General features: G+C 48.6%; 1 protein-coding gene across 1 annotated transcript; it reads right to left on the bottom strand.

Moving 5' to 3' along the window:
- Positions 1–4,707: 4,707 nt before the first annotated feature.
- On the bottom strand, positions 4,708–24,731 carry TMPRSS5 (transmembrane serine protease 5). The gene is made up of 13 exons (XM_012470496.2): positions 24,108–24,731; positions 17,279–17,393; positions 16,811–16,909; positions 16,217–16,339; positions 14,296–14,431; positions 13,873–13,986; positions 12,414–12,457; positions 11,492–11,654; positions 10,108–10,286; positions 7,737–7,835; positions 7,144–7,286; positions 6,678–6,830; positions 4,708–5,459 (listed from the first exon to the last, which is right to left on the bottom strand). Exons 1-13 carry the CDS (start codon positions 24,108–24,110, stop codon positions 5,445–5,447), a joined length of 1,386 nt encoding a protein of 461 aa, XP_012325919.1. The 5' UTR covers positions 24,111–24,731; the 3' UTR covers positions 4,708–5,444.

Below are 24,731 nucleotides of genomic sequence, written 5' to 3' on the forward strand. Positions count from 1 at the left end.
GGGGTAGCTCTTCTGAAAGAGTCCACCCCAGCCTCCATCCACCAAATATTTATTGAAAGCACCTGTATTAACAACAAACATCCACTAGATGGTCATTTGAGGTGGGTTGCTAAGGCACCTGTGACCTTGTACACACTCAAACTGCATTCTCAGGAGGCCGTTTTCAGCATTCCTTATCACACCACACACTCCACTCCCTGTCCTGTTTTCAGGGTCAAGGAGTTTCATTCTCATGCACAAACATACACAATGCCTCAGTATTTTTCCATGCCCGACCTCAGATGCCATATACATAAGCTTGAATATATTGCCATGCGCCCCTCACTGTTCTATGCATAGAGAAAGGCTGGAGGAAGGAGTGGGTCCTTATGGCCAGCTTAGGAGCTGACAAGGAAAACAGAAAGAAGGAACATGTTCATAGTCTTTGCAGTTGAGGGGAAATTCCTTTGGCTGCCTTTGGGGAGCTGGGGCCCATGAGGCTTCAGACAGAGCCTGGGCTATCAGGAAATGAGCTGGGGAATAACTAAAAATCTACCAGGTTGAGGAGCTCAACCTCTCTTTGAATCCTTTCCAGGTTCAAATGCTGGGTACAGCAACATGGTGAAAGCTGCTTTTAAAGTCTTTTGCCCCATTTCTATGGCTCCCACGGACCCAGAGGGCTCCCAGGGACAGCAGACTTGCAGTGCTGTGAAGCCATAATAAGCTGACTTCCGTAGATCTGTCCCAGGGAACAGGCCCCTCCTGAAGGTTATCCAACCTGGAATTGGTAGGCAGATATCTCAAGAGGCAAAAGAAGTTTGAGCTAAAGCTGGTCTGACAAGGCAGATCCCATGGAGACCACCATGCCCAGACTTCTCAGTTGACAAATGAGAGACCAAAATCCAGAGAGGCTGAGTCACCTGCTCGGCACATTCCCACGTGGGATGTGATGGGAGTCTGCAGCTAGAACCATTGTTTCCTACTATTAGATGCCATAGCCAGAGGTTCCTTGGAAGGGAAAAAGCTCCGAGATGAGCCCAGCCCTGTGCAAGTCTCTGCCTTCCTGGAGCCCACGTGCTGTTCCGGGAAAGGCTAAGTAGCAAGGGCTCCGTGCCTCTGCAGCCACAACTTCTCTCTCCATTCTGTTTGATTCCCCAGCTTGGTTCCCTCCAGTACCCACCTCCAGGTGAAATCCTCCACAGATCCTCCTGGAGTGCCCCACCCTGGGGAGACCTCAGGGAGCAGGTGCAGGCCTGCTTGGCCTCTCTCTTTCCCAGCCTTGAATGTGTGAGAAAGACCAGCCTCAGCCCTCAGGAGTAGGAAGCTGCTGCCTACCTACTTCCTTACAAACCTTCCTAGAGGTGGACGGGTTTAACACACAGTTGAAAGAGTCATTAACTTTTCAGAGTCAGTTTAGTAGGAAACAGAGTCCTGATGGTGGGGCGAACCCTGAGAGTTCGTGGCGGCATGTCTGCCAGGGAGGTAGAGACAGGGCTCAGACCCAGGATGCTGGACTGGGAAGTGAGGGCAGGTGAAGGTAGGTTCTCCTTTGAATAGCCATGGAGCAGCAAGAGGGTCCTAAGAGCATGGCCAGGAGGGGGAAGAGGAGAGAGGAGAGAAGCATCAGAGGGACTTGGGAAAAACATCTCCTGACAGCTACCAAACCAGCTCTAAGCATGTATAGCATTTCCAGTTCTGTCCTATTGTGGGTGAGCCAAGCACCTTCAAAGAGAAAATATAAGAAAGAACCTGAGAAATGTTCCTGAGGAATGGCAGGGCTGCCGCTTGTTCCCAGAAATCCTTTTAGGAAAAGCAGAACTCCACTGAAAGTGTCAGGAGGGGAGAACCTGCATCTGATGGCAGAGGGATGCTGAACCCTCTAGCATCCTCGAGATCCCACAAGCATGGAGAAGAAGAAGAAGAGTGAAGGGATCTGCACCTGTCATGGCAGTCAGGAGTGACCCTCCTGGGACATCTTAGGAGGCTCGAAAGCTCTGCCCAAGCAGGTGGGATGCTGAGTCCTAACAGAGGAAAGCAGAGGTTTCCCACATACAGAATTGCCCTGACTTTTATAACAACAGGCTCTTAGAACTCTCTGAGCAATTACTACCTCCCCACTCAGCTCTGTGCATGGCTGGCTACTAATAATTTTTTGCAAATAAGCCTCATTGCTTCAGTAAGACAGCTGGCTTTTCTACCTCCAAATTCCCTACAGAGCTTAAGAGCACTGGGAACCCAGCTGGTCCTCATTAAAGCCCTTCTGGACTCGAACCTTCCCAACCTTCCTGGTCCCACCTCCACCCTTTCATTCCAGGAGCAGGCCCAGGGGAACAGAGCTGGCCAGGCCATCACTTCTCTTCCCTTTCCAAAGAGCTGGACTGGCAAATGCTAACAAGGAAAGTGAGAGCTTCTGCATCTGCAGATCTGACTGGTAGCCTGGTCATAGATAACAGGAGCTTCTGTATAGGTAAGCAAGAAATCATTATTAGCAAATTATCTAATTAGGGTACCCTTTGTAGCTCCCCTATGGGAGATATTTATTTGTAAGGTTTAGTCAGACCATGAATCTCAGGGAGAACTGGAAATTTCTAAGCATATTGCCTGAGAAGGGTCTTTGGCAGGAGCCTCTCAAATTCCTGGGTTTTGGTTCCTTCATCTATAAAAAAGTAAGTGTGGGAGGCAGGGTGCAGTGGCTCATGCCTGTAATCCCAGCACTTTGGGAAACCAAGGCAGGTGGATCACTTAAGGACAGGAGTTCAAGACGAGCCTGACCAATGTGGTGAACCCCCATCTCTACAAAAAAAAAAAAAAAGTTAGTCTGGCTTGGTGGCACATGCCTGTAGTCCTAGCTACTCGGGAGGCTGAGGCATGAGAATTGCTTGAACCTGGGAGGCAGAGGTTGCAGTGAGCCAAGATCATGCCACTGCACTCTAGCCTGGGTGACAGAGTGAGACTCTGTCTCAAAGAAAAAAAAGTAGGTGTGCCAATGCATTACTGTAAGCAGGTGACTTAGACCAGGTGACCTAAGCAATTACCTTCCAATTCTATTCTTCTGTGCAATACTGGATCATCTCATTCATTCATGTGCCAAAGACCCTTCTCAGGCAATATGCTTAAAAATTTCAGTCCCACGGCTGAAATCCTGGCTCTGGTGCTTACCAGCTGGGTGGTCTTGGGGGAGCCACTTAATCTCTCTCAGTTAATTTTCTTATCTGTAAAATGAGGACAATAATACTAATATCTGTACCACATAGATATTGTGAGATCCCACATGTGAACATGTTTCCTAAACTGTAAAACACTATTCAAATGTTACTGATTATTAAAAGGCTTTGATGGCTGTAATTTTTTTAAACTTCCCATTAAATACGCAAATGATTATGATTGATATTAGAAACACAAAAAAGATCACAGCTGTTGGATTTGCTGTTAACTTATCCCTGCCTAGGGGGATCCACTCCCTCATCAGTGCCTCCTGAGGCGAGGACTTAAGGGAGCTGGGCAGTAAACGTTGATCTCAGGGTAGAGGCTGGAGGTCTGACCTCCAGGGACACAGGGCAAGGCGACTTTGCCATTCAGCAGAACTTTTCCCACGTTGCTTCTACACTTTGACAGCAGACTCCCAGCAGCTACTTCCCTAGATAATAAACTGGCAGTAAATTGAAACCTTTGTTTTTAGTGCACTTCATGTAAAGGAAGCAGACCCTCTAGAAATGAATAATCATGTGTACAACGTACAACTCCTCAAAAAATATGCTGATAAACTCACATAGTTCTGTTATTGCTAAACACTAAATGCATTTCCTTAGGTAAGCACCATAAAAAATTCACTGCAGTTTTTAGAAACAAGATGCCAATTACATTTTAATTGCTAGAGAGGAGAGAGGAGAGGAGAGTTTTAACCGAGGAAAAGCTAACTAGGCATAAACTCAGAAAGAGAGGCCAAGTCAAAAGGCCCAGTTCCAAAACAAGAGCTAAGAAGGAGAGATGGGGCCAGGTGCTGTGGCTCACACCTATAATCCTAGCACTTCGGAAGGCCAAGGTAGGCAGATCCCCTGAAGTCACGAGTTCGAGTCCAGCCTGGTCAACATGGCGGAGCTCCGTCTCTACTAAAAATACAAAAAATTAGCCGGGCATGGTGGCCCATGCCTGTAATCCCAGCTACTCGGGAGGCTCAGGCAGGAGAATTGCTTGAACCCAGGAGGTGGAGGTTGCAGTGAGCTGAGATTGCACCCCACTGCACTCCAGCCTGGGTGACAGAGCAAGAGACTGGAATCAAAAAAAAGAAAAAAAAAGGAGAGATGGGCCTTGCTGGGAAACCAAACCTTCTCAAGAGAGCATTGACTTAAGTGGTTCTCAGGCAGAAAACCTCAGAGCACCTGGATGGCTAAGGCTTTTCACTGCAAATCATGACATGTAGATTTAACACATGTAAAGAATTAAACAAACCCCATCTCTACAAAAAATACAAAAACAGAATTAGCCAGGTGTGGTGATGTGCACCTGTAGCCCCAGCTACCAGGGAGGCTGAGTTGGGAGGATCCCCTGAGCCCACAACGTCAAGGATGCAGTGAGTGGAGATGGTGCCACTGCACTCCAGCCTCAGCAAAACAAATAAGCACAAAATGGAATTCTGGAGTAGATGAGCAGGAGTGAGCACCAAAGCTCCAACAAACACGTATAGAAGATAGAAGGAAAATTATAATTCTACCCTGCAGTGTGTGTGTGTCTTCGTGCGAGTGAGAGACAGGGAGAAGAAAAAACTGGACCGAGACCATATATCACTTTAATAACAGAACTCCTTGGACTAGTTCACAGAACTGTCATTTAAAACCAACATCCTAGACCAACTCCAACCTTCTTGTTTTCCAGTGCCCCCACCCCATACAGGGCCAGCCAGAGCCACATGAGAACAGGAAGGGAGTGGAGAGTGGAGAGGATCCTGCCTCCCATTGGCTTCATCTAGGCTGGCCCAGCCTTGACCCCATCTGCCCAGGAGCCTCTCAGCCATAGAATTTTCTAGGGAGGCACTTAGCCCACCTGAGAGCACAGGGAAAAGACAGGACTGGGAGCACCTCCCAGCACTCTCCCAAACGACTCACACAGGGGCTGGGAGAAGAGAGGGCAGAAGGGCAGGCTTCCTGCTGCTTCCTCTTCTTCTCCAGCTCCTGCCTCTTTCCTCCTCCCCCTCATCCCTCAGCAACCACAGCAATCCCAACCCAGCCCCAGCCTCTCTCCTGTCATTGAGTCCCTAAAGAGAAAGAGGACTCTGAAATCAGGGCCCAAGAGGAGAGGCCCGGCAGCTGAGTGGCTGGCCAATGGGTGGCGACTGTTCCTCGCACACAGTAGTAGGAGGTCCATGCCTTCAGGGTCGGAGGCTGCTGCCTCTCTGGTAGTGGAGCTGCTGGAGACCCCAGGAAGCATGAGGTGACAGTATGCAGTGAGACTGGAAGAAACAGCAGGACTCAGAGGAGGGAGTCCTAGACCAAAAGAGAAAGGAACCAGATTCACAGTATGGCTCTACACTAGTCAAGCAACTTATTTTAGTAAACCATTTAACTATGCAGGGCCTTGATTTTCACTTCTATCAAATGGAGCTAAAAATATCTGCTACTCGAGATTTTTTGTAAGATTCCTATGAGAAGATGGGTATATACATTCCCTGTGAACTCTGAAATGTATTGTCTACCAACCCCACCCCTGTCCAACCTTAGAGGAAGATGCTTTTCATGATCACACCCTACATTTGTAAAATACTTTATGTAAATAGTGTGTGTGTGTACACATTATCTCACTTGGCCTTCCGATTGAACAGATGAAGGAGAGTGGCTTGCCCAGAGTCACACAATTTACATAGATGCAGAACCCAAACTGCTAAGTGCTGAGCTCTCTCCGCAGTGCAGGGAATGTGGCCACTGGTAACCGCCTTAGAGAGCAGAGAGGGAGGGCGGTAACAGACACACACATAAATGACATGACAGATGGGTGCCGTGGCTCACACCTGTAATCCCTGCACTTTAGGAGGCCAAGGCAGGTGGATCACCTGTAGTCAGGAGTTCCAGACCAGCCTGACCAACATGGTGAAACCACGTCTCTACTAAATACAAAAAATTAGCCAGGCATGGTAGTGCATGACTATAATCCCAGCTACTCGGGAGACTGAGGCAGGAGAATTGCCTGAACCAGGAGGTCGTTGTTGCAGTGAGCTGAGATTGCGCCATTGTACTCCTGCCTGGGCAACAAGAGCAAAACTCTGCCTCAAAAAAAAGCAAAAAACAAACAAAAAACACTACAGATCACTCACTCTAAGCCTAGCACGATGCTAGGCATTGTACTGGTCTGTTAATCATTACAATAGCTACAATAGCCATTACATGGCTACAATATAAGTAGCCATGATGGTTATTATCAGGAAACTAAGGTTTACCAAAGTTAGAAACTTGCCAAAGGTCGACACAGGAAATGGTAGATCTGGGATACAAACTCAGATCTACTCTTACCCAGTTCATCCTTAAATTGATAGAAATCCAGTGGATTCAATGTTTAAGCATCACTTCTTCCTCCACTCAGTCTGGGGAACATGTCCTAGTCCCCTCCCCTGCCCCCAGCAAGGCCCGGGCCTAAGGGGTAAGCTTCCTAGCATTTGAGGGGCAGGTCCTTTCGAAACCTCCCTGCCCTACTCCTGGCCCCACACTCACCTGAGCAGTGTCATGGATCCAGTCCAGAAACTCAGCTACCTTGGCATAGACACCTGGGTGATTGGGCTCTGCGCAGCCATGACCCCAGCTGACCACCCCCACCAGGCGCCATGTGTCCCCATCTGGGCACACCAAGGGGCCTCCGCTATCCCCCTAAGGGATCCAGGCATGGAGACACAGAGAAACAGCCAGTTAGTTCTTCCTGATGGAGAGAACCAGACCACTATGGCAAGTGGAATCTCCTTACTGGGCCCTTCCTGCTTCTAGCTGAGATACCTGCTGGCCTCACCCCTCCTTAAACCCGTAGCATGAGCTCCAGACTTGCCTGGCCGCCCTTCCTTCTTGAGAGGCTGTCTTACACCACCAACATGCTCAGACCAGGGCAGGGAGTCAAATCACAGCAGATCCCCTGACCTCCCACCCCCACTTCCATCTCCACCCCAACCCCAGCCACCACAGGCTGCACCTGGCATGCATCGGCCCTTCCATCCAGGTAGCCAGCACAAAGCATGCGGGGCGTGAGGGCTCCACTGTACATGCAAGAGCTGTTGCAGAGCTGAGTGCTGAGCAGGGGCACCACTGTGTCCTGAAGCATGTCCGAGCTATAAGCTGTGGGAGACACCGAGAAAAACTGCAGGGCACGAATCAAGGCCAGGCAGGCAGAACAGCAAGAGGGGAGGTAATTAGAAGTCCCAGAGACATGGTGACCCAAAGAGGTGAGCCCAGGGTGGGAGCTGTGGACCCTGAGCAAGGAAGCAGGAGGGTATCAGATTTGGGGGCTAGGAATGGGAAGAGGAGGACTCACACATACACCAAATGCTGAGACCATGGCACTCATGGGACAAGGGGAGGGGGAGTAAAAGGGTCTGGTTTGGGGAAAACTTTCAGTAGATGTACTCCCCAGATAGGCCCAGGCAAGGGATACTGGAGCCCCCAGGCCTGGCCAAGGCTGATGCCGGGGAAAAACAGGGCCAGCACTGTCATGCGGCCATGCCTCACCCTGGGGAAGAATGCCCCCCCAACCCGCTCTCACATCGAGGGCCCAGGGAGCTGACTCACTATGGCTGGGGTCGGTGTGGCCCCAGCCAGACACCCAGCACTGCGAGCCCTTTGGAAAATGCTGCTCCTTGGCTGGCAGGCACACAGCGCCCACAGTGTCTGTAGAGAGGCATATGGTCCTGGTCCCCAGTCAGGCTCTGCTTTCCCCACTGCAGAGTCTGGGCAAAGGACCTAGAACTGGCAGATCCTCCCCCGCTCCCTTCTCAAACAGTCCTGGTTCCTGGGTTCCACCAGCCAGGCCTCCTAGATGGCTCTGCAAGTGTTGCACTGTCCCCATCCTAGGGGTCACCCGTCACAGAGGACAGCATGCAAACTGCAGTGTGCATAGCGCCCTCTACAGGTGGACAGGGCCCACGCTGCCTCCCCTCCCCACACCTGGGGATGAAGTGGGGGTGCAAATTCTTTCAGGCCATGGGTACCCAACTTCTAATAAGGACAGTGTTTCGAAAAACATGTGACATATCCCATGGGTGCAGCCAAAAATGATTTTAGGTAGTACATAGGCATGCCATTGAATAAACATTCACTTGGGGAGAATGCCATGTCCTTTTCAATTCTCTTTCAGTTCCTCTAACTGCATCACAGAGAAAGACTGTTTGGTGCTGGTCTGTGCCTTTCTTGCCACCTGCCAACCTCCTATCCAAACAGGAGACAGCAGGCCCAGGTGCAGCGACTTCTGCAGTGGGCTCAGCTACCTACAACTTCCACACTGATTTGTTTCATGCTACATATTTTTGTGGTTAGTATCTATTTATGATAAGTAATATAGGTTCTCTAGTTAGGCAAGTAATAAACGTTCTCTAACTAGAGATGCTAGTTATTATCTATTTACTATACCTATTTCATATATTTAAATAGTAAATATGCTATTTACTTACTATACTATATAGTAAATATGCTATTTACTATAACAAAATAAGTATATCTAGAAGAGAAATACTATTACATTAGATATCTATGTAGTGCCTACTACTTAGAATACTAGAATACTTAGAAAATGAGCAGGGTGTGGTGGTGCACACCTGTAGTCTCAACTACTCAGGAGGCTGAGGCAGGAGAATCAGTAGTAGATTCCACATAGGTATCTAATGTAGTAGTATTTCTCTTTTAAATATACTTATTTCAGTCAACTAAGACTTGTTTGTTTGTTTGGCTGGTTGGTTGGTTAGTTGGTTTTTTTTGAGATGGAGTCTTGCTTTGTCACCCAAGCTGGAGTGCAGTGGTACGATCTGGGCTCATTGCAACCTCTGCCTCCCTGGTTCAAGTGATTCTCCTGCCTCAGCCTCCTGAGTAGCTGGGACTACAGGTATGCACCACTACACCCAGCTCATTTTTGTATTTTTAGTAGAGATGAGGTTTCACCATGTTGGCCAGGCTTGTCTTGAACTCCTGACCTCAAGCGATCCCCTCACCTTGACTTCCCAAAGTGCTGGGATTACAGGTGTGAGCCACCGAGCCCAGCCTAACTTAGAAATATTACCTGTTGAACGATAGTTCACATATGTGATAAAATATTTGTTAAATGTGTATGGCTGTTATTTGGGAAACCTAAGATTACAGGTGATGATGGGAGGGAGGAGTGTTGAGTATATGTGAATGTCTATATGTGTGCACAGTGTGCATGTCTGTGAGTGTGTGGTGTGTGTGTACAGGTGTGTTCATGTGAGCACGTATGTATGAGCATGTGTGAATGCTCGCATATGAGTCTACATGCATGTGCCTGTGTGAGTGCATGTGTGTGTGTGTGTTTGTAGGTGAATGCCCACATGCATGTGTGTGTCAGGGAGAGTGGTTGCTGGTATGGCTGCAGCCTGGAGTCACCTTCTAGGGCAGGTGCTGCAGTAGGAGGAGCCCTGGCAACAGGCTTAGGAACTGTTTGCCAACGTGACCTTGAAGACAGTCGCTTCCCTCCCTATGCTGCAGTGTCCTTATCTGTATCTACCTGTTTCATCTACCTATCAGGGTTGTTTCTAGGACTGAAAGAGAAGCTATTTGAAAAAATATATTTCATAAACTGTAGCATGGCACCAAATGGCCATGTTAGGGCCCAAGGCTGACCTGGGGATAGGGTAGAGCAGCCTACTGGTGGATGGGGCAGCTGCCTGGGACCTCAAGGCAAAGCCCACCTGCAGCCCAGCCATGAAAAGGGCCTGAACCTTTGTTCCCAAAAGAGCCTGCACAAGAGTTGACAACAACTTCAGATCCAGGTGATGCCAAAATTCACTAAGGTCCCCAAATGGACTGTAGTGAATTGTTTTAAGGTTTACAGTGCTCAGAGGAAACTTTGGGAATCAGCTCACCACTCCCACCCAGCCCCCATCCTCTCCCGCCATTAGTCTCCAACCTGCCCACCCTCAAGCCAACGACGCACCTGAGAAGTTGAGAGGGGTCCGGAGCCGCAAGAGGGCGATGTCGTAGTCATGATTCTGGGCACTGTAGAGTGGGTGTGAAATAATCCTCTCCACCACAGCCCCCTGGTGGGGCCTGACCGCACTGTGGCTGACCAGCCCCGCATGAACCCGCCAGCTGGACAGGCGGGATAGCCTGAAACTGTACACAGGGGCCATGCTGAGCCGGGAAGGAAGGGGCAGAAGAGGTGTTCCTAAGTGAAGTGGCAGGTAGAGGAAGCTGGCCAGAGAGGCCATTGGTGGGGGTGCCCAGCAGCAGGCGGTGAGCTCCCAGGCCCCATGGACCATGCCTCTTAGTATCATCCCAGCAGCCGGCAAGACACTGGGCATGCAGTAGGTGATTAATAATGCTCCAGGCCTGAAGGATAGAGAAGACTATGGGTCATCTGCAACCATCACTCCCTCTCTCCTGCATAACTTCCCTCCAAGTTTTCAAACACACAGAAGGCCTGTGTCAGAAAAACTTCCCCCAGTCCTGTCTCTGGACTTACTATGTATAATCATGGGAGAGGCACTTCTCCCTCCCAGCCTTGGTAAAATGGGGATTACACTCTCTGCCCTGTTCGCCATCAAGAGAAGATCAAAGAGCTCATTCACTCATCATTAATTCGTTCCTCCAAGTCACAATTACTAAGCACCTACTATATTCCAGGGACTGTTCTAGACCCTGGAGACACAGCAGTGGAGAAATCTACCAAGAGATTCAATGGTAAATAAGACTGAGAGTCCCTGCTCCTGCAGAGCTTCCAGTCTAAAAAGGAAGATGGATACTAACCAATAATTAACGGAAAATGATTGAACCAAAGATAAACCTGAAGAAATACAGTATGCTGTGAATGTGAAAGTATTTTTAACATTAAAAGCTAGTAAGGCCAGGCTCATGCCTGTAATCCCAGCACCTTGGGAGGCTGAGGCAGGTGGATCACCTAAGGTCAGGAGTTCGAGACCAACCTGGCCAACATGGAGAAATCCCATCTCTACTAAAAATACAAAAAGTTAGCTGAGCATGGTAGCACCCCAGCTGAAACACAACAATCACTTGAACCCGGGAGGCAGAGGTTGCAATGAGCCAAGATTGAGCCACTGCACTCCAGCCTGGGCAACAAAGTGAGATTCTGTCTCAAAAAAAAAAAAAAAGGCTGATGAATATAAAGAACAAATATTCATATTATTACTGTTATTTGTGCATATCTGTTCTTGATACTGAATGGGCAGAACTTCACAAACACCAGCCTTGGAGCAAAAAGCTGGAAACAGTTGGACATGAACATTTGATGTAGGACACACCAACAGCCAAACAGAAAGGGCAACTAAGGCTCTCTCTCCTCAGCAGCCACAGAGACTTGCCTGTGCATACAATGTGCAGCGGTCACCACCCAGTGTGGTGCTAGCACAGAGCCCCCGCATGTGTGCCGGAAGCCCAGAGCCACGATCACCTGCCACGGCCAGCGCCCAGGAGCCACGGCCTGCCCACCAACTATCCGGGAAGCCAGGGGCCTTGCTCCACACTCTGCCAACAGAGATGAGTGAGATAGAAACAGAGAGAGAGGTGGGTGTCAGTATGCTCCTAACTCTCAGGGAGCACGGCCCAGTGCCAAGCCCCAGAGAGCCAGGGTGGACAGCTCTCATTTTTGATCCCTGGTCCTATGTATAGGGGATGGGAAGGTAGAAGTGACGATTACACCCCTGCCTGCACCATCCAGCTGTGGGCCTACTGAGAGCAGAAACTATATCTGTACTAATGGAGCCCCAGTACCTAACAGAATGCCCACCCTGTAGTAGAGGTCAGAGTGTTGATGTGTGGAAGGATGTGTGAATGGACATATGAAGAGACGAACAGATGAACAGGAAGACAAATGAAAGTAACTCCACAGATTGCTTTCCATTTGGTACCTTATTCACCATCTGCCCTTAGTTTCCTGAAGCTGCTAACAGGTTAGTCAATAGCCAATAATAATTTCACCTCTGGGGCTCTCCAGAAGAAAGGGGGACTTTGTGTCAGAGGCCAAGGAAGAGAGTGCCTGGTAATGAAGCAAGGGGATCAGCCACCCAGATCTGTGGCTGGTGAGGGACATGATGGAGGCTTAGAAGGGCTCTGCTGGGGCAGAAAAGCAAGTGCAAGAAGGGGCCTGGCAAGCAGATGGGCAGGTGGGCCAGGACCCCCACCCCAGGCCCAGCAGAGCCTCACCATAGGACACTTCCACACTTGAGGCAAGGGGAACACCCCTTCCTCCCACTACCACCTCCCAGGGACCAAGACATGACTCACCAGAGCATCTGAGGGAAACAACTTGACCAGAAGTGCAGTTGTTCCTATAAAACAGAGATGCCAGCAAGAAGCTGGGCAGGGGCCATCTTGTGGCCACACACATCCAAGGACGTGAAGAATGGGGGAGGTTGGTGGGGGGTAGTGGACAGTTCTTAAGGCTGTCATGTAGCCACAGCCTGAAGAATACCACTATTTCCTTCCTGCCCCACCCAAACACTCAGGCCCCTCCTCATCACTGGTCCCCAGGATAGCAGCACATCTCCTGCCTAACCTCCCAAAGGGCAGCAGAAGGACGTCATGGTCTTTGCAGACCAACTGGGACACAGAGTGTTTACAGATGAGAAAGCCCCACTGTTCCCACAAAGTGTCCTAAATAAATACACACTCAATTAAGGAATGGATAGGTAAGTGTGTACATGACTAGGGTTCTTCACCCCATGCTCCTTCCTAGGTGTGCTGGATTCTCCACCCCAAACCCTCTGCCTGGGCCTTGCATATTCATATTCTTGCTCTCCTCTTTGCCTTCATCTCTCTTAGCATAAGCCTCAGGTCCTTTTTTGACCAAAACCCTCTCCTTTCTTTATTCACCTCTTGCCCCTAGCAGTGCAATGTCTAGACATTAGTTTCTCCTAGTTTCCCAAATTCACAGCACTCCTGGCTCTCCTGGAGAAGTCAGTCCCACCCCTATTTCCATTTGCCCATTCAGGTATCCAAGAAAAGAACCCGGTCAGAACCTCCCATCTCCAGCCACATTCCCGAGGATAGGAGCTGGACAGGAGGAGCCTGAAGGAACAGTTCAAATTGGAAATGTGGTAATGGGGGTGCCCACCCATCCATCCCAGGAGGCTGATAGGCAGCTTGAGGAAGCCTAGGAAGGGGCAAAGACCCTCTCTGCTTGTGCCCCAGCCATACCAGACTATCCCCAGATCTGGGGGAGGGGCTGCTCCGTTCCACAGCCCTCTTCTCTGGGAGACTCTCCAGGCAACTCTTAGGCAGAGCAATTCAACCATTTCTCTCCTGAAATATCTGAATTATCCAAATAGTGTGTGGCAGGATTCAGAGAGCACTTAGCTTGGAGACAGGGGGCTGGTTTCATGGCTTGACTTGGCCATGAAACCTATTACTTATGTGACCTTGGACAAGACCCTTTAACCTTATTAAGCCTCAGTTTCCTAACCTGTAAAATGGCAATGCATTTGGAACTTTGGTGGTGTTTTATTTGTACCATTGCAAATCTTGTGACAATAATAACCGACCCTACATTTCTTGTGAAGGGCAAATAGCAGATGTGAAGTGGTGACAAACAAGACTCATCTGAACTGAATTTGTAATTTCTGATTAAAAAATGTTCCTCTTTGTCCTCCTATCTCAGACCACCAGTGTCCTCACCACCAGGATCCCAAGAAAGGAGATTTTTGCTGAACTGACCACCAGTAAGTAACTGCCTTGGTAGTCCTACCTGGGCTGCCACGCCTCCACCAGGAAGCCTCCCAGTGTAGGAGAGAGCTGAGCAAACTCCTGGGAGCTGTTGAGTGTGATGTCAGACAGGTTCACTCCCTTGTGGTGAGTGAGTCTTGGCAGAAGAAGGGAATAGAAAGGAAGAAATCATAACTGGAATGTGCACAAGATATAATACTAGTATAATGATTGCAAGACTGTGATAATGACTACTTCTGGGATTTATGCTTGTTAAAAAGCAGTAATACTCAAAACAGAGAAATGGGCTAGGGCATCATTGTGCCCAGAGGCCAGAAGATGGCCAAAAAGACCTCTTGACATTTCCTGAGCACATTGACCAGTGATGGGCATATCGAGGTCTTCAACTCCCATCCCGCGCCAGCCAGGCCACCCCTTCACGGGACCCACATCTGGCTCCTGTTACCTGAGATGCCCAAGGCTCCAACAGATCTGCAGCCCCAGAGCGGGGCTCCAGCCCTCATGGCAGACCAGGAGCCAGCGCGGCCAATCCCTCACTTGCACTTCCAGCAAGAAGTCTTTGCTGCTTATTCTGAAAGATACTGAAATCACAGCAAGAAAACCATATGGAGGAGAATGGCGGTAGGGTGGGACAGGAAGAGCTGGACCCAGGACTCTATGGTACTTGAAGAGGCCTTAATGACAGCATCCAGGTCACCCAGCGCCAAGCTCCCTGTTCCCCAGGAAGTGAGACCAGTCCCAAGAACAATATAACCCCTATTGGTAGAGCATTTCAGTTTTCTATTTTAACTGAGTGCTTTTAAGCGTGCTCTCAAGTGGTAACTCATTGTCCCAACAGCCCTGTGCAATGAGTACTGCCATCCTCTCCATTTTACAGAAAGAAAACTAAGGCATGGAGTTTAATTAACTTCCCAAGATCACAGAGTCAGGAAGCGATGGATCCAGGACTTAAGTCTAGGTCCTCTGATTTCAAATCTTGTGATAATAATAGTTACCAGTTGTTGAGTGTATGCTTTTTCCAGGCTGTTATGGACTGACTTGTGTCCCGCCTCAACAAATTCATATTTTAAAGCCCCAACCCTCAATGTGACTATATTTGGAGACAGGGCCTTTAAGAAGGTGATTAAGGTTAAATGAGGTCATGAGGGTGGGGCCCTGATCCAATAGAGCCAATGTCCTTATAAGAAAAGGAAGAAGGCCAGGTGCAGTGGCTCACGCCTGTAATCCCAGCACTTTGGGAGCCCGAGGCAGGCAGATCATGAGGTCAAGAGGTGGAGACCATCCTGGCCAACATGGTGAAACCCCATCTCTACTAAAAAGACAAAAATTATCCGGGTGTGGTGGCTTGCACCTGTAGACCCAGCTACTCGGGGAGGCTGAGGCAGAAGAATCGCTTGAACCTGGGAGACGGAGGTTGCAGTGAGCCAAGATCACACCATTGCACTCCAGCCTGGTGACAGAGCAAGACTCCATCTCAAAAAAAAAAGAAGAAGAAGAGGAAGAGACACCAGACAGCTCTCTCTCCTCAAGAGCATAGGAAAGGCCCTGGGAGGACACAGGCAGAAGACAGCCATCTACAATCCAGGAAAAGAGCCCTCTCTAGATACTGAATTTGACAGCACCTTGATTTTGGACTTCTAGCCTCCAGAACTGTGAGAAAATAAATGTGGTTTATGCCACCCAGTCTGTGCTACTTAGTCATGGCAAATCAAACAGACTACTACACAAGCTCTGTGCTAACATCTTTTTCTAGATTAGTTTCTTTTATCCTTACAAATTTATGCAGTAAATATTTGTATTTCCATTTTATGGAGAAGGAAACAGACGCTACAATAAGTAATGTGCCCAAAGCCACACAGTTAGTCAAAGACAGACTCCAACCTTATTCTAATGAGCTTATTCTAACCCCGAGCCTCTGGACAGCATTGAACCTTCTGATCCCCAACTCTTACCTGGAGGGGAGGGGACAATCAAGGGAGGGAGATAGGGGGATGAAGTGGGACGATATTCCCAGACCCCTAGGTGGCCCTGATGGTCACACACTGGCTCCCATACACACCTGACCCCTCTTCCTCCACATCCTTGGCTCACTCTACCTGACATGGCAAGTTTCCATCCCTCCTGCCAGCCTGGTCTCCAGACCTTGCCCCAGCTAGAGATCAGGACAGTCCTCAGGGAGTCCTGAAAGCCCCAAATCAGAGATCACCTCTGCAAGGTGAGACCTTGTCACTGCCCTCACACTAGAGGCGGGAGAGACCCACGTTTGGCATTGAACAGAAGGCCCTTCAGAGTTAGTCCTCTTGCCCCCAGCTGTGACGGGTTCCTGGCAGGGGAGGAAGACCTGTAGCCTTAGGGGTGTGGCCCACCTGTTTTGGGAAGTGCAGGGAGCAGAGCTTCCTCACCGCTTGCCTCTGAACAGCTCAAAGTTATCTCCTCATCTTGCAAGGTCCCGGAAATGGGCTGAGAGGCAGCCGGCCACAGATACAGCACTTCAGAGAAGAACAAAGAGAAAGGGTCGAATTTCCAAAGGAGAGGGTCGGGGTGCTGACCTCCTCATCAACCATCTTGCTCTCAGGCAGGTCCCCAACTAATCCACTGAGGAAGGGCACAGCGCTTCATCTCTCTAAACCTTGGCCTCTATCTCTGCCTCTTTGACTCTCCTCCTTCTCTCTCTCTCTCTGTGTCATTCTCTCTGTCTCTCTGTATTTCTCTTTCTCTGTGTGTGTGTCCTCTCTGTATCTCTCTTACTGGGAAAGATTTCCAGAAAAAGTCAGACTAAGGCGTCCTTGGATCACACACTTCATTCTTTATGTAGAGCCTAGATCCCTCTTGCTGCAATTTCTCCCCTTGTCTGCACAGAGTAGATGAAAACACTTGTCCCATTTATGTTTAACACCTGCTCAGCATCTGCTTCTCCCTTCCAACTTCCCCCAGACCAGAGAAGGGCCCCCAGCACTGACCTAGGAGCCATGAGCCGACACCCACACCAGCCAGCAGCCCCAGGGCTCCCGGCACTGCACAGCCACGTCTCAAGCAGCACCAGCGCCCCACCTGAGAAACTGTGGGGAAACGCAGAGAGGCATCTGGGTCTCCTGCTCCTGCCAGCCAGCCTTAATTCACCCTAAGTCACCACCGTGGGGCCAGGTACCCAACAAACTCCAACAGGATACCCGCTCCTGCCCCATCAGCCCAGATGGGGAAGGAGTGGGGAGCAGGGGAGGATGGAGAGGGCCTGATCACTGAAGTCCACAAATCCCACTCAATCCCTAAAGTGGGAAATGGGGAGCAAAAGCAGGTCTGGGGATAAAGAGAGACAGCCTCTCACCATCAATTATGTGGGGCTGACCCAAGGAGGATCCAGGGAATGTAGGATGATTACCCTCCGCTGACCCCACCCTGTCATTCCCCTATGGCCCAGTCTGGCCTACCGGGATGCCGCTGGTCTCCAGGCTCTGCTCTGAAGATCCCACGTCCTGGGCCCTCCTCTGCATACTGGGCCTCCACAGGGGCTTGGTCATCCAGCATCAGGCTCTGGGGAAATAACTGTCAGACACCCAGGATCCCCACATCAAGGATTGCGGAGAGAAGTCACAATCCAGTCCAAGTCCCTATTCTTTTATTTTTTTTGAGACAGAGTCTCACTCTGTCACCTAGGCTGGAGTGCAGTGGCACAATCTCAGCTCACTGCAACTTCCACCTCCCAGGTTCAAGCAGTTCTCCTGCCTCAGCCTCCTGAGTGGCTGGGATTACAGGCACGTGCCACCATGCTGGGCTAATTTTTGTATTTTTAGTAGAGACAGGGTTTCACCATGTTGGTCAGGCTGCTCTTGAACTCTTGACCTCGTGATCCACCCGCCTTGGTCTCCCAAAGTGCTGGGATTACAAGCGTGAGACACCGCATCCTGCCAAGTCCCCATTCTTTAACCCCAGTGCTTCCATTGCCACTTGTAAATCTCTTTTCATCTTAGGGACTCCGTGTATATTCCCACAGATACCTTGCCAGGCCCCCTTGTGCCCTCCTGGGACCCCTAACCCCACTGACCTTACTCTCATGTAGCCAGTAGCAAATACTTGAATGCAGATTTGGAACACTTCAAAGCCTGCACTCTTAGCCATCATTCATCTTTCCTCCCATAAACATTGAAGGCATCTGCTAACGTCCCTCAACACCCTCCTTCAGCTTCAAGATCCCACCCTGTCTTCATTCCCTCCTAGCTCAGAGAAAGAAGTGCCCCTCCACCATTCACCCACCCACCCATTCATTCATTCCATAGATATTTGGTCCAAGTGCACAGGTCACTATAGGGGACACTCTAGGGAGTTCAGAATAAACCAACATGGACCACTCCCCATTCTGACTGCCTCAAAGAACCTGTAGTCTGGTCCTGAAGATAAGTCATGTAAACAAAGCACAATTTGTTAAGTGACAGAAGAAAAGTTCAGCTAAACTACCTGATATGGTTTGGCCGTATACCCACCCAAAATCTCATCTTGAATTGTAATCCAAATTGTAATCCCCATGTGTTGGGGTAGGGACCTTGTGGGAGGTGATGAGATCATGGGGGCAGTTCCCAAATGTTGTTCTCATAATAGTGAGTAAGTTCTCATGAGATCTGATGGTTTTATAAGGGGCTTTTCCCCTCTCCCCTCTGCACCTCTCTCTCCTGCCACCATGTGAAAAAGGACATGTTTGCTTCCCCTTCTGCCATGATTGTAAGTTTTCTGAGGCCTGCCAGCCATGCAGAACTGTGAGTCAAGTAAACCTTTTTGCTTTATAAATCACTCAGTCGCAGGCAGTTCTTTATAGCAGTGTGACAACGAACTAATACAGTAAATTGGTACTGGGAGCGGGGTGCTGCTGTAAAGATACCTAAATATGTGGAAGTGACTCTGGAACTGGGTAACAGGTAGAGGTTGGAATAGTTTGGAGGGTTCAGAAAAAGACAGCAAGATGTGGGAAACTTTAGAACTTCCTAGAGACTTGTTAAATAGTTTTGACCAAAATGCTGATAGTGATATAGGCAATGAAATCCAGGCTGAGGTGGTCTCAGATGGAAATAAGGAACTCCTTGGAAACTGGAGGAAAGGTGACTCTTGGTGTGCTTTAGCAAAAAGACTGGAGGCCTTTCGCCCCTGCCCTAGAGATCTGTGGAACTTTGGTGGTGTTCTATGTTTTTTGCGGGGGTGGGGGGTTGTTCAACTTTATTGAAGCATAATGCACATTCAAAATATTGCATACATTTTAAGTTCTCAGATCAATAACTTTGACAAAGGTATACACCCACATGACCAACACAATCAAAATATAGGACATTAAGGTCACCCCAGAAATTTTCCTTCTGCTTTTTCTCAGGTAACTTCTCACCAACCCACAGCCCTGGAAAATCACTGATCTGTTTCTGTCACTGTATGTTAGAGTTCCCTTTTTTATAGTTTTATATAAATGAAACCATGTCACATATAGTCTTTCCATTTTTTTTTATTTTACTTTAACTTTCAGGATACCTATGAAGAACGTGCAGATTTGTTACATAGGTATACACGTGCCATAGTAGTTTGCTGTACCCATCAACCCATCATCTAGATTTTAAGCCCCACATGCATTAAGCATTTGTCCTAATGCTCTCCCTCCCCTTGTCCACCACCTTTCAACAGGCCCCAGTGTGTGTTGTTCCCCTCTCTGTGTCCATGTGTTCTCATTGTTCAGCTCCCACTTATGAGTGAGAACATGTGGTGTTTAATTTCCTGTTTCTGTGTTAGTTTGCTGAGAATGATGGCTTCCAGCTTGATCCATGTCCCTGCAGAGGACATGATCTCATTCTTCTTTTATGGCTGCACAGTATTCCATGGTGTATATATGTGCCACATTTTCTTTATCCAGTCTATCATTGATGGGCATTTGGGTTGGTTCCAAGTCTCTGCTATTGTAAATAGTGCTGCAATAAACATACATGTGCATATGTCTTTATAGTAGAATGATTTATAATCCTTTGAGTATATACCCAGTAATGGGACTGCTGGGTCAAATGGTATTTCTGGTTCTAGATCCTTGGGGAACCACCACACTGTCTTGAGATCTGTGGAACTTAGGACTTGAGAGAGATGACTTAGGGTACCTGGCAGAAGAAATTTCTAAGCAGCAAACTGTTCAAGAGGAAATGGAGCATAAAAGTTTGAAAAATTTGTGGCCTGATGATGTGATAGATGATTTTAGGCCTGGCCCAAAAACCCATTTTCTGATAAGAAATTCAAGTCCACTGCAGAAATTTGCATAAGTAATGGAGAGCTAAATGTTAAACACCAAGACAATGGGGAAAATATCTCCAGGGCATGTCAGAGACCTGCACAGCAGTCCCTTCCAACACAGGCCCAGAAGCCCAGGAGAGAAAAAGGGTTTGTGGGCCAGGCCCAGGACCCCACTATTCTGTGCAGCCTGGGGACATGGTATTCTATGTCCCAGCTGCATCAGCTTCAGCTGTGGCTAAAAGGGGCCAAGGTACAGCTCAGGTCATTGCTTCAGAGGGTGCAAGCCCAAGCCTTGGCAACTTCCATATGGTGTTGAGCCTGTGGGTACACAGAAGCCAAGAACTGAGATTTGAAAACCTCCACTAGATTTCAGAAGGTGTCTGGAAACGCTTGGATGTCCAGGCAGAAGTTTGCTGCAGGGGTGGAGCCTTCATGGAGAGCCTCTGGTAGGGCACTATGGAAGGGAATTGTAGGGTTGAAGCCCCCACACAGAGTCCCCACTGGGGCACTGCCTAGTGGAGCTGTGAAAAGAAGGCCACCGTCCTCCAGACCCCAGAATGGTAGATCCACCAACAGCTTGCACTGTGAGCCTGGAAAAGCTGCAGGCACTCAACACCAGCCCATGAAAGCAGCCAGGAGAGAGGCTGTGCCCTGCTAAGCCACCAGGGCAGAGCTGCCCAAGGCCATGGGAGCCCATCTCTTGCATCAGCATAAACTAGATGTCATGCTTCATGTCATGACATGTAGTCAAAGAAGATCATTTTGGAACTTTAAGCTTTAATGACTGGCCTATTGGATTTCAGACTTACATGGGAACTGTAGCCCCCTTGTTTTGGCCAATTTCTCCCATTTGGAATGGATGTATTTACCTAATGCCTGTATCCCACTGTATAAGGGAAGTAACTAAGTTGCTTTTGATTTTACAGGCTCGTAGGCAGAAGAGACTTACCTTGTCTCAAATGAGACTTTAGACTTGGACTTTTGTGTTAATACGAAAAAGTTAAGACTTTGGTGGACTGTTGGAAAGGCATGATTGTGTTTTGAAATGAGAACATGAGATTTGGGAGGGGCCGGGATAGAATGATATGGTTTGGCTCACCCAATATCTCATCTTGAATTGTAATTCAAATTGTAATTACCATGCATCAGGGGAGGGACCTCATGGTAGGTGATTGGATCATGGGGGCAGTTCCCTCATGCTATTCTCATGATAGTGAGTGAGTTTTCACAAGATCTGATGGTTTTATAAGGGTCTTTTCCCTTTTTACTTTACACTTCCTTCTCCTGCCATCATGTGAAGAAGAACGTGTTTGCTTCCCCTTCCACCATGATTGTAAGTTTCCTGAGGCTTCCCCAGCCATGTGGAACTATGAGTCAATTAAACCTCTTTTATAAATTACCCAGTCTCAGGCAGTTCTTCACAGCAGTGTGAGAACAGACTAATATACTACCATCATCATTCAAAAGTCCAAGAGCTTACTTCTCATTGAGGTGACCACAGAAGGCTTCCTAGAAAAAGCAGCCTCTGAGACAGAACCACATGGATGAAGATACATGCTCTATAGGCAAGGTGTTGGGCTGCTGCAACAAGAGGAGTGAGGTAGCAGCTCTACCTCCCATCCCCTACACCAGCCACAGCCCAGGACCTGTAGGACTGGACCTCCCAAGAGCTGTAGGCCTTGCTTTTCCAGGAGAAACAGAGGTACATGTACTTGGGTAATTCAGGCAAAGAGGATTGAATCAGCAAAGCCATGACAATGAGAAAGCATAGAGCAGGATAAGTCATAAGTGTGTCTGAAGCTCATGAGCCATTAAGAAGAGTAATGAAAATAAGATCTTTAAAAAAAAAAAAAGCTATGTCTACAACCTACTATGTGAACTTACAACTCAGGCCATCTTTTCAAATTTTGGTTTTCTCATTTGTAAAATAAGAGTAATAACTCCTGTTTCCCAAGGAACAATCTCCCTCCTTGAGTGTCTCATCTCCCTCTGTTATTCTCCATGCCATAAAGTCAGAATAATCTTTCTAAAATGCAAATATGAACATGTGAGCCCCATCTCTAAAATACCCCATGAGTCTTTGTGGCCTTCAGGATCAAGCCAGAGCTCCGTGGCATGGCTCAAAGGTCCTCCGTGATCTCACCCTGCCTCACCTCTCCATCCTCACTGCCAGCACTTGCTCCCTCCACAGCAAAACTTGGGGTCACACTGACATGCATGTCATTTCTCAGTGCCTTTAGGCACTGTCACAACGCAGAGACTTTGCATCTGCTCTCCCCTTCCCCATGTAGCTGACTCCTACTGATCCTTCAAGACTCAGCACAGACATCACTTCCCCCAGAGCTTCCTCCAATGCATACAGCACTTGTTGGGCCCTATATTGTGCTCATGTACTTCCTTCTCTCTCCTTCCTCACTGGTTTACGCATCTCAGGGCTAAGCACAGGGCCTGGAACAAAGTGAGAATTCAGTTAAAGTACATTAAAGGAGGAAAGGAAAGAAGGGAGGGAGGGAGAGAGGGAGATACAAATAAGATAATGCGAATTAAAATAGCTTTATAAATTGTAAAGCCCAATGCAAATGTTAAGGATAATCATAAGCTGTATATCTTTCCCCCCAAAATTTATAATCAAGTAGGTTAGATAAGATCTCTTAAAACTGAAGCAACTCCCGTTTCCCCTCAGACTCCCACCTCCCTAGCATCTTTCAGTATCAACATGTAGGGTTGTACCCAATGAGGATAAAACCCTGAAACACTGACTACAAAACAACATTGGCTTAAATGTGATTTTCACGTGTCACATGAAATGTTCTTTCACACCAAAATCTCCCCAGTCATGCCTTCATACTTTACTGAACTAGTCTTCCTAACCCTCTGGCAGGAGGAAGGAAAGTCTTTGTCAGACTCACCTAAGTCAGTCACCTCCAAATTTCCCTGAAAACCATTCCACTGGACCCAGACCACCCATGCCAGTTCAGCTCACAGACAGGGCAGCAGCCCAACACCTTGCCTATACAGTGAGGTAGCAGCCCCACCTCCCCATCCCCTACACCAGCGACAGCCCAGGACCTGTAGGACTGGACCTCCCAAGAGCTACAGGCCTTGCTTTTCCAAGAGAAATGGAGGTAATGGTTTGTATCATACCACATGCATTCTTTCTTGTGCCTAGAGGTGAGACTCACAGGACACAGGCAGCAAGGCTGGAGGACAGCAGGCTTGGGAGAGCCAGTCAAGCACCCATAAGAAAGTAGAGAGGCCGGGCACGGTGGCTCATGCCTGTCATCCCAGCACTTTGGGAGGCCAAGATGGGAGGATCACCTGAGGTCAGGAGTTCAAGACCAGCGTGACCAACATTGAGAAACCCCATCTCTACCAAAAATACAAAATAAGCCAGACATGGTGGTGCATGACTATAATCCCAGCTACTTGGGAAGCTGAGGCAGAAGAATCACTTGAACCCAGGAGGTGGAGATTGCGGTGAGCTGAGATCGCATCATTGCACTCCAGCCTGGGCAACAAGAGCAAAACTCTGTCTCAAAAAAAAAAGGAGAAAGTAGAGAAGCGGCAACAGAGGGTGTCCCACCTCAGTGCCAAGGAAGCTTGGCTTTAAACTCAGCCTCTGAACAAACTGGCCTCACCTCATGAACTGCCCACCTCAAAATTCAACAGCCCAAGCTCATGTGCTAGTCTAGAAAAAAAATGGCCTTTAAAATTACAGGACTCCTTGCTCTGCTTTTTGAGTGAAAGTTCAACATCATAATAATTTGTTGTGCACCATGTATGTGCAAAGCACTTGATATTCCTAAGAGGGACAAGAGAGGAGAAAAAAAGGCAGTCCCTGGAGAGGAAACAGGAAATTGGCCACATAGGGCCCTTGCTAGGATCCAGCCCCTGTACCAGAGCTGCCTCAGGAGGCTCTTTCCACCAGCCTAGAATCCCAAGGGCAGAGCAGGGAGAGAGAAAGAAAAAGAGAGAGGCCACAGCAGGGATGGCACAGAGGCGCAGTCTTACCATAGGGGTCAGTGGCACTGTTGTAAAGCCTCAGGGTCTACTAAGCAGCGTTCTGCTCCTGTTTTCAGGCCAGCATTGATTAAAGCTAGCCTAGCAAGCTTGGTTGGAAGATGAGGTCTCCCTGGTTCACACACGGCCCCTCCGCGTTTCCCGTCTCCAACACTCACACAGACACGCGCCACAGAGACAATGAACTCTGCTCAGGACCCATGAATAGGCCCCTTGTTGCAGGAAAGGAGGACAAGGGCTGGGTTGGGCTGGGCTGGGCAGCCCCAGCCCCTCTCATCTGCTAACTGGAAACTTGGAAACAGAGGAAAAGGTTATGGGGAGGAGGGAGGCCAACGACTGTTGCTTAGCAACCAGGTCTCTTGTGCCAAAAAGTGTGCCCCATGCATGCTGGCAGAATTCTCCCTTCCTGCTGACAGGGCTGTATTGGACAGACCGATATTTGCATTTGTTGAAATATTTCTGAGCCCTCTGGATTTTATCTCTCCTCCACGTGGGTTGGCTTTCCTAGCAGTTTGGGGCCATTACCACGTTGGAATTGTTGGGGTGATGATGGAAGATCTTTGTCACCTGTTGCCTCAGGGCCACATCTGTCACCCCAGTGCCAGGGAAGTGGGA

The sequence above is a fragment of the Aotus nancymaae genome, unplaced genomic scaffold (genome assembly GCF_030222135.1).
Source record: "Aotus nancymaae isolate 86718 unplaced genomic scaffold, 86718_ANA_hifiasm-v0.15.2.pri h1tg000012l, whole genome shotgun sequence".
NCBI lineage: Eukaryota > Metazoa > Chordata > Mammalia > Primates > Aotidae > Aotus > Aotus nancymaae.

Coding starts and splice junctions, on each gene's coding strand:
- TMPRSS5 (XM_012470496.2), bottom strand. Junction 13,987..14,295: donor TGGAGCCTTGGGCATCTCAG/GTAACAGGAGCC, acceptor TCTTCTGCCAAG/ACTCACTCACCACAAGGGAG. Junction 7,287..7,736: donor CCACACCGACCCCAGCCATA/GTGAGTCAGCTC, acceptor TGTCTCCCACAG/CTTATAGCTCGGACATGCTT.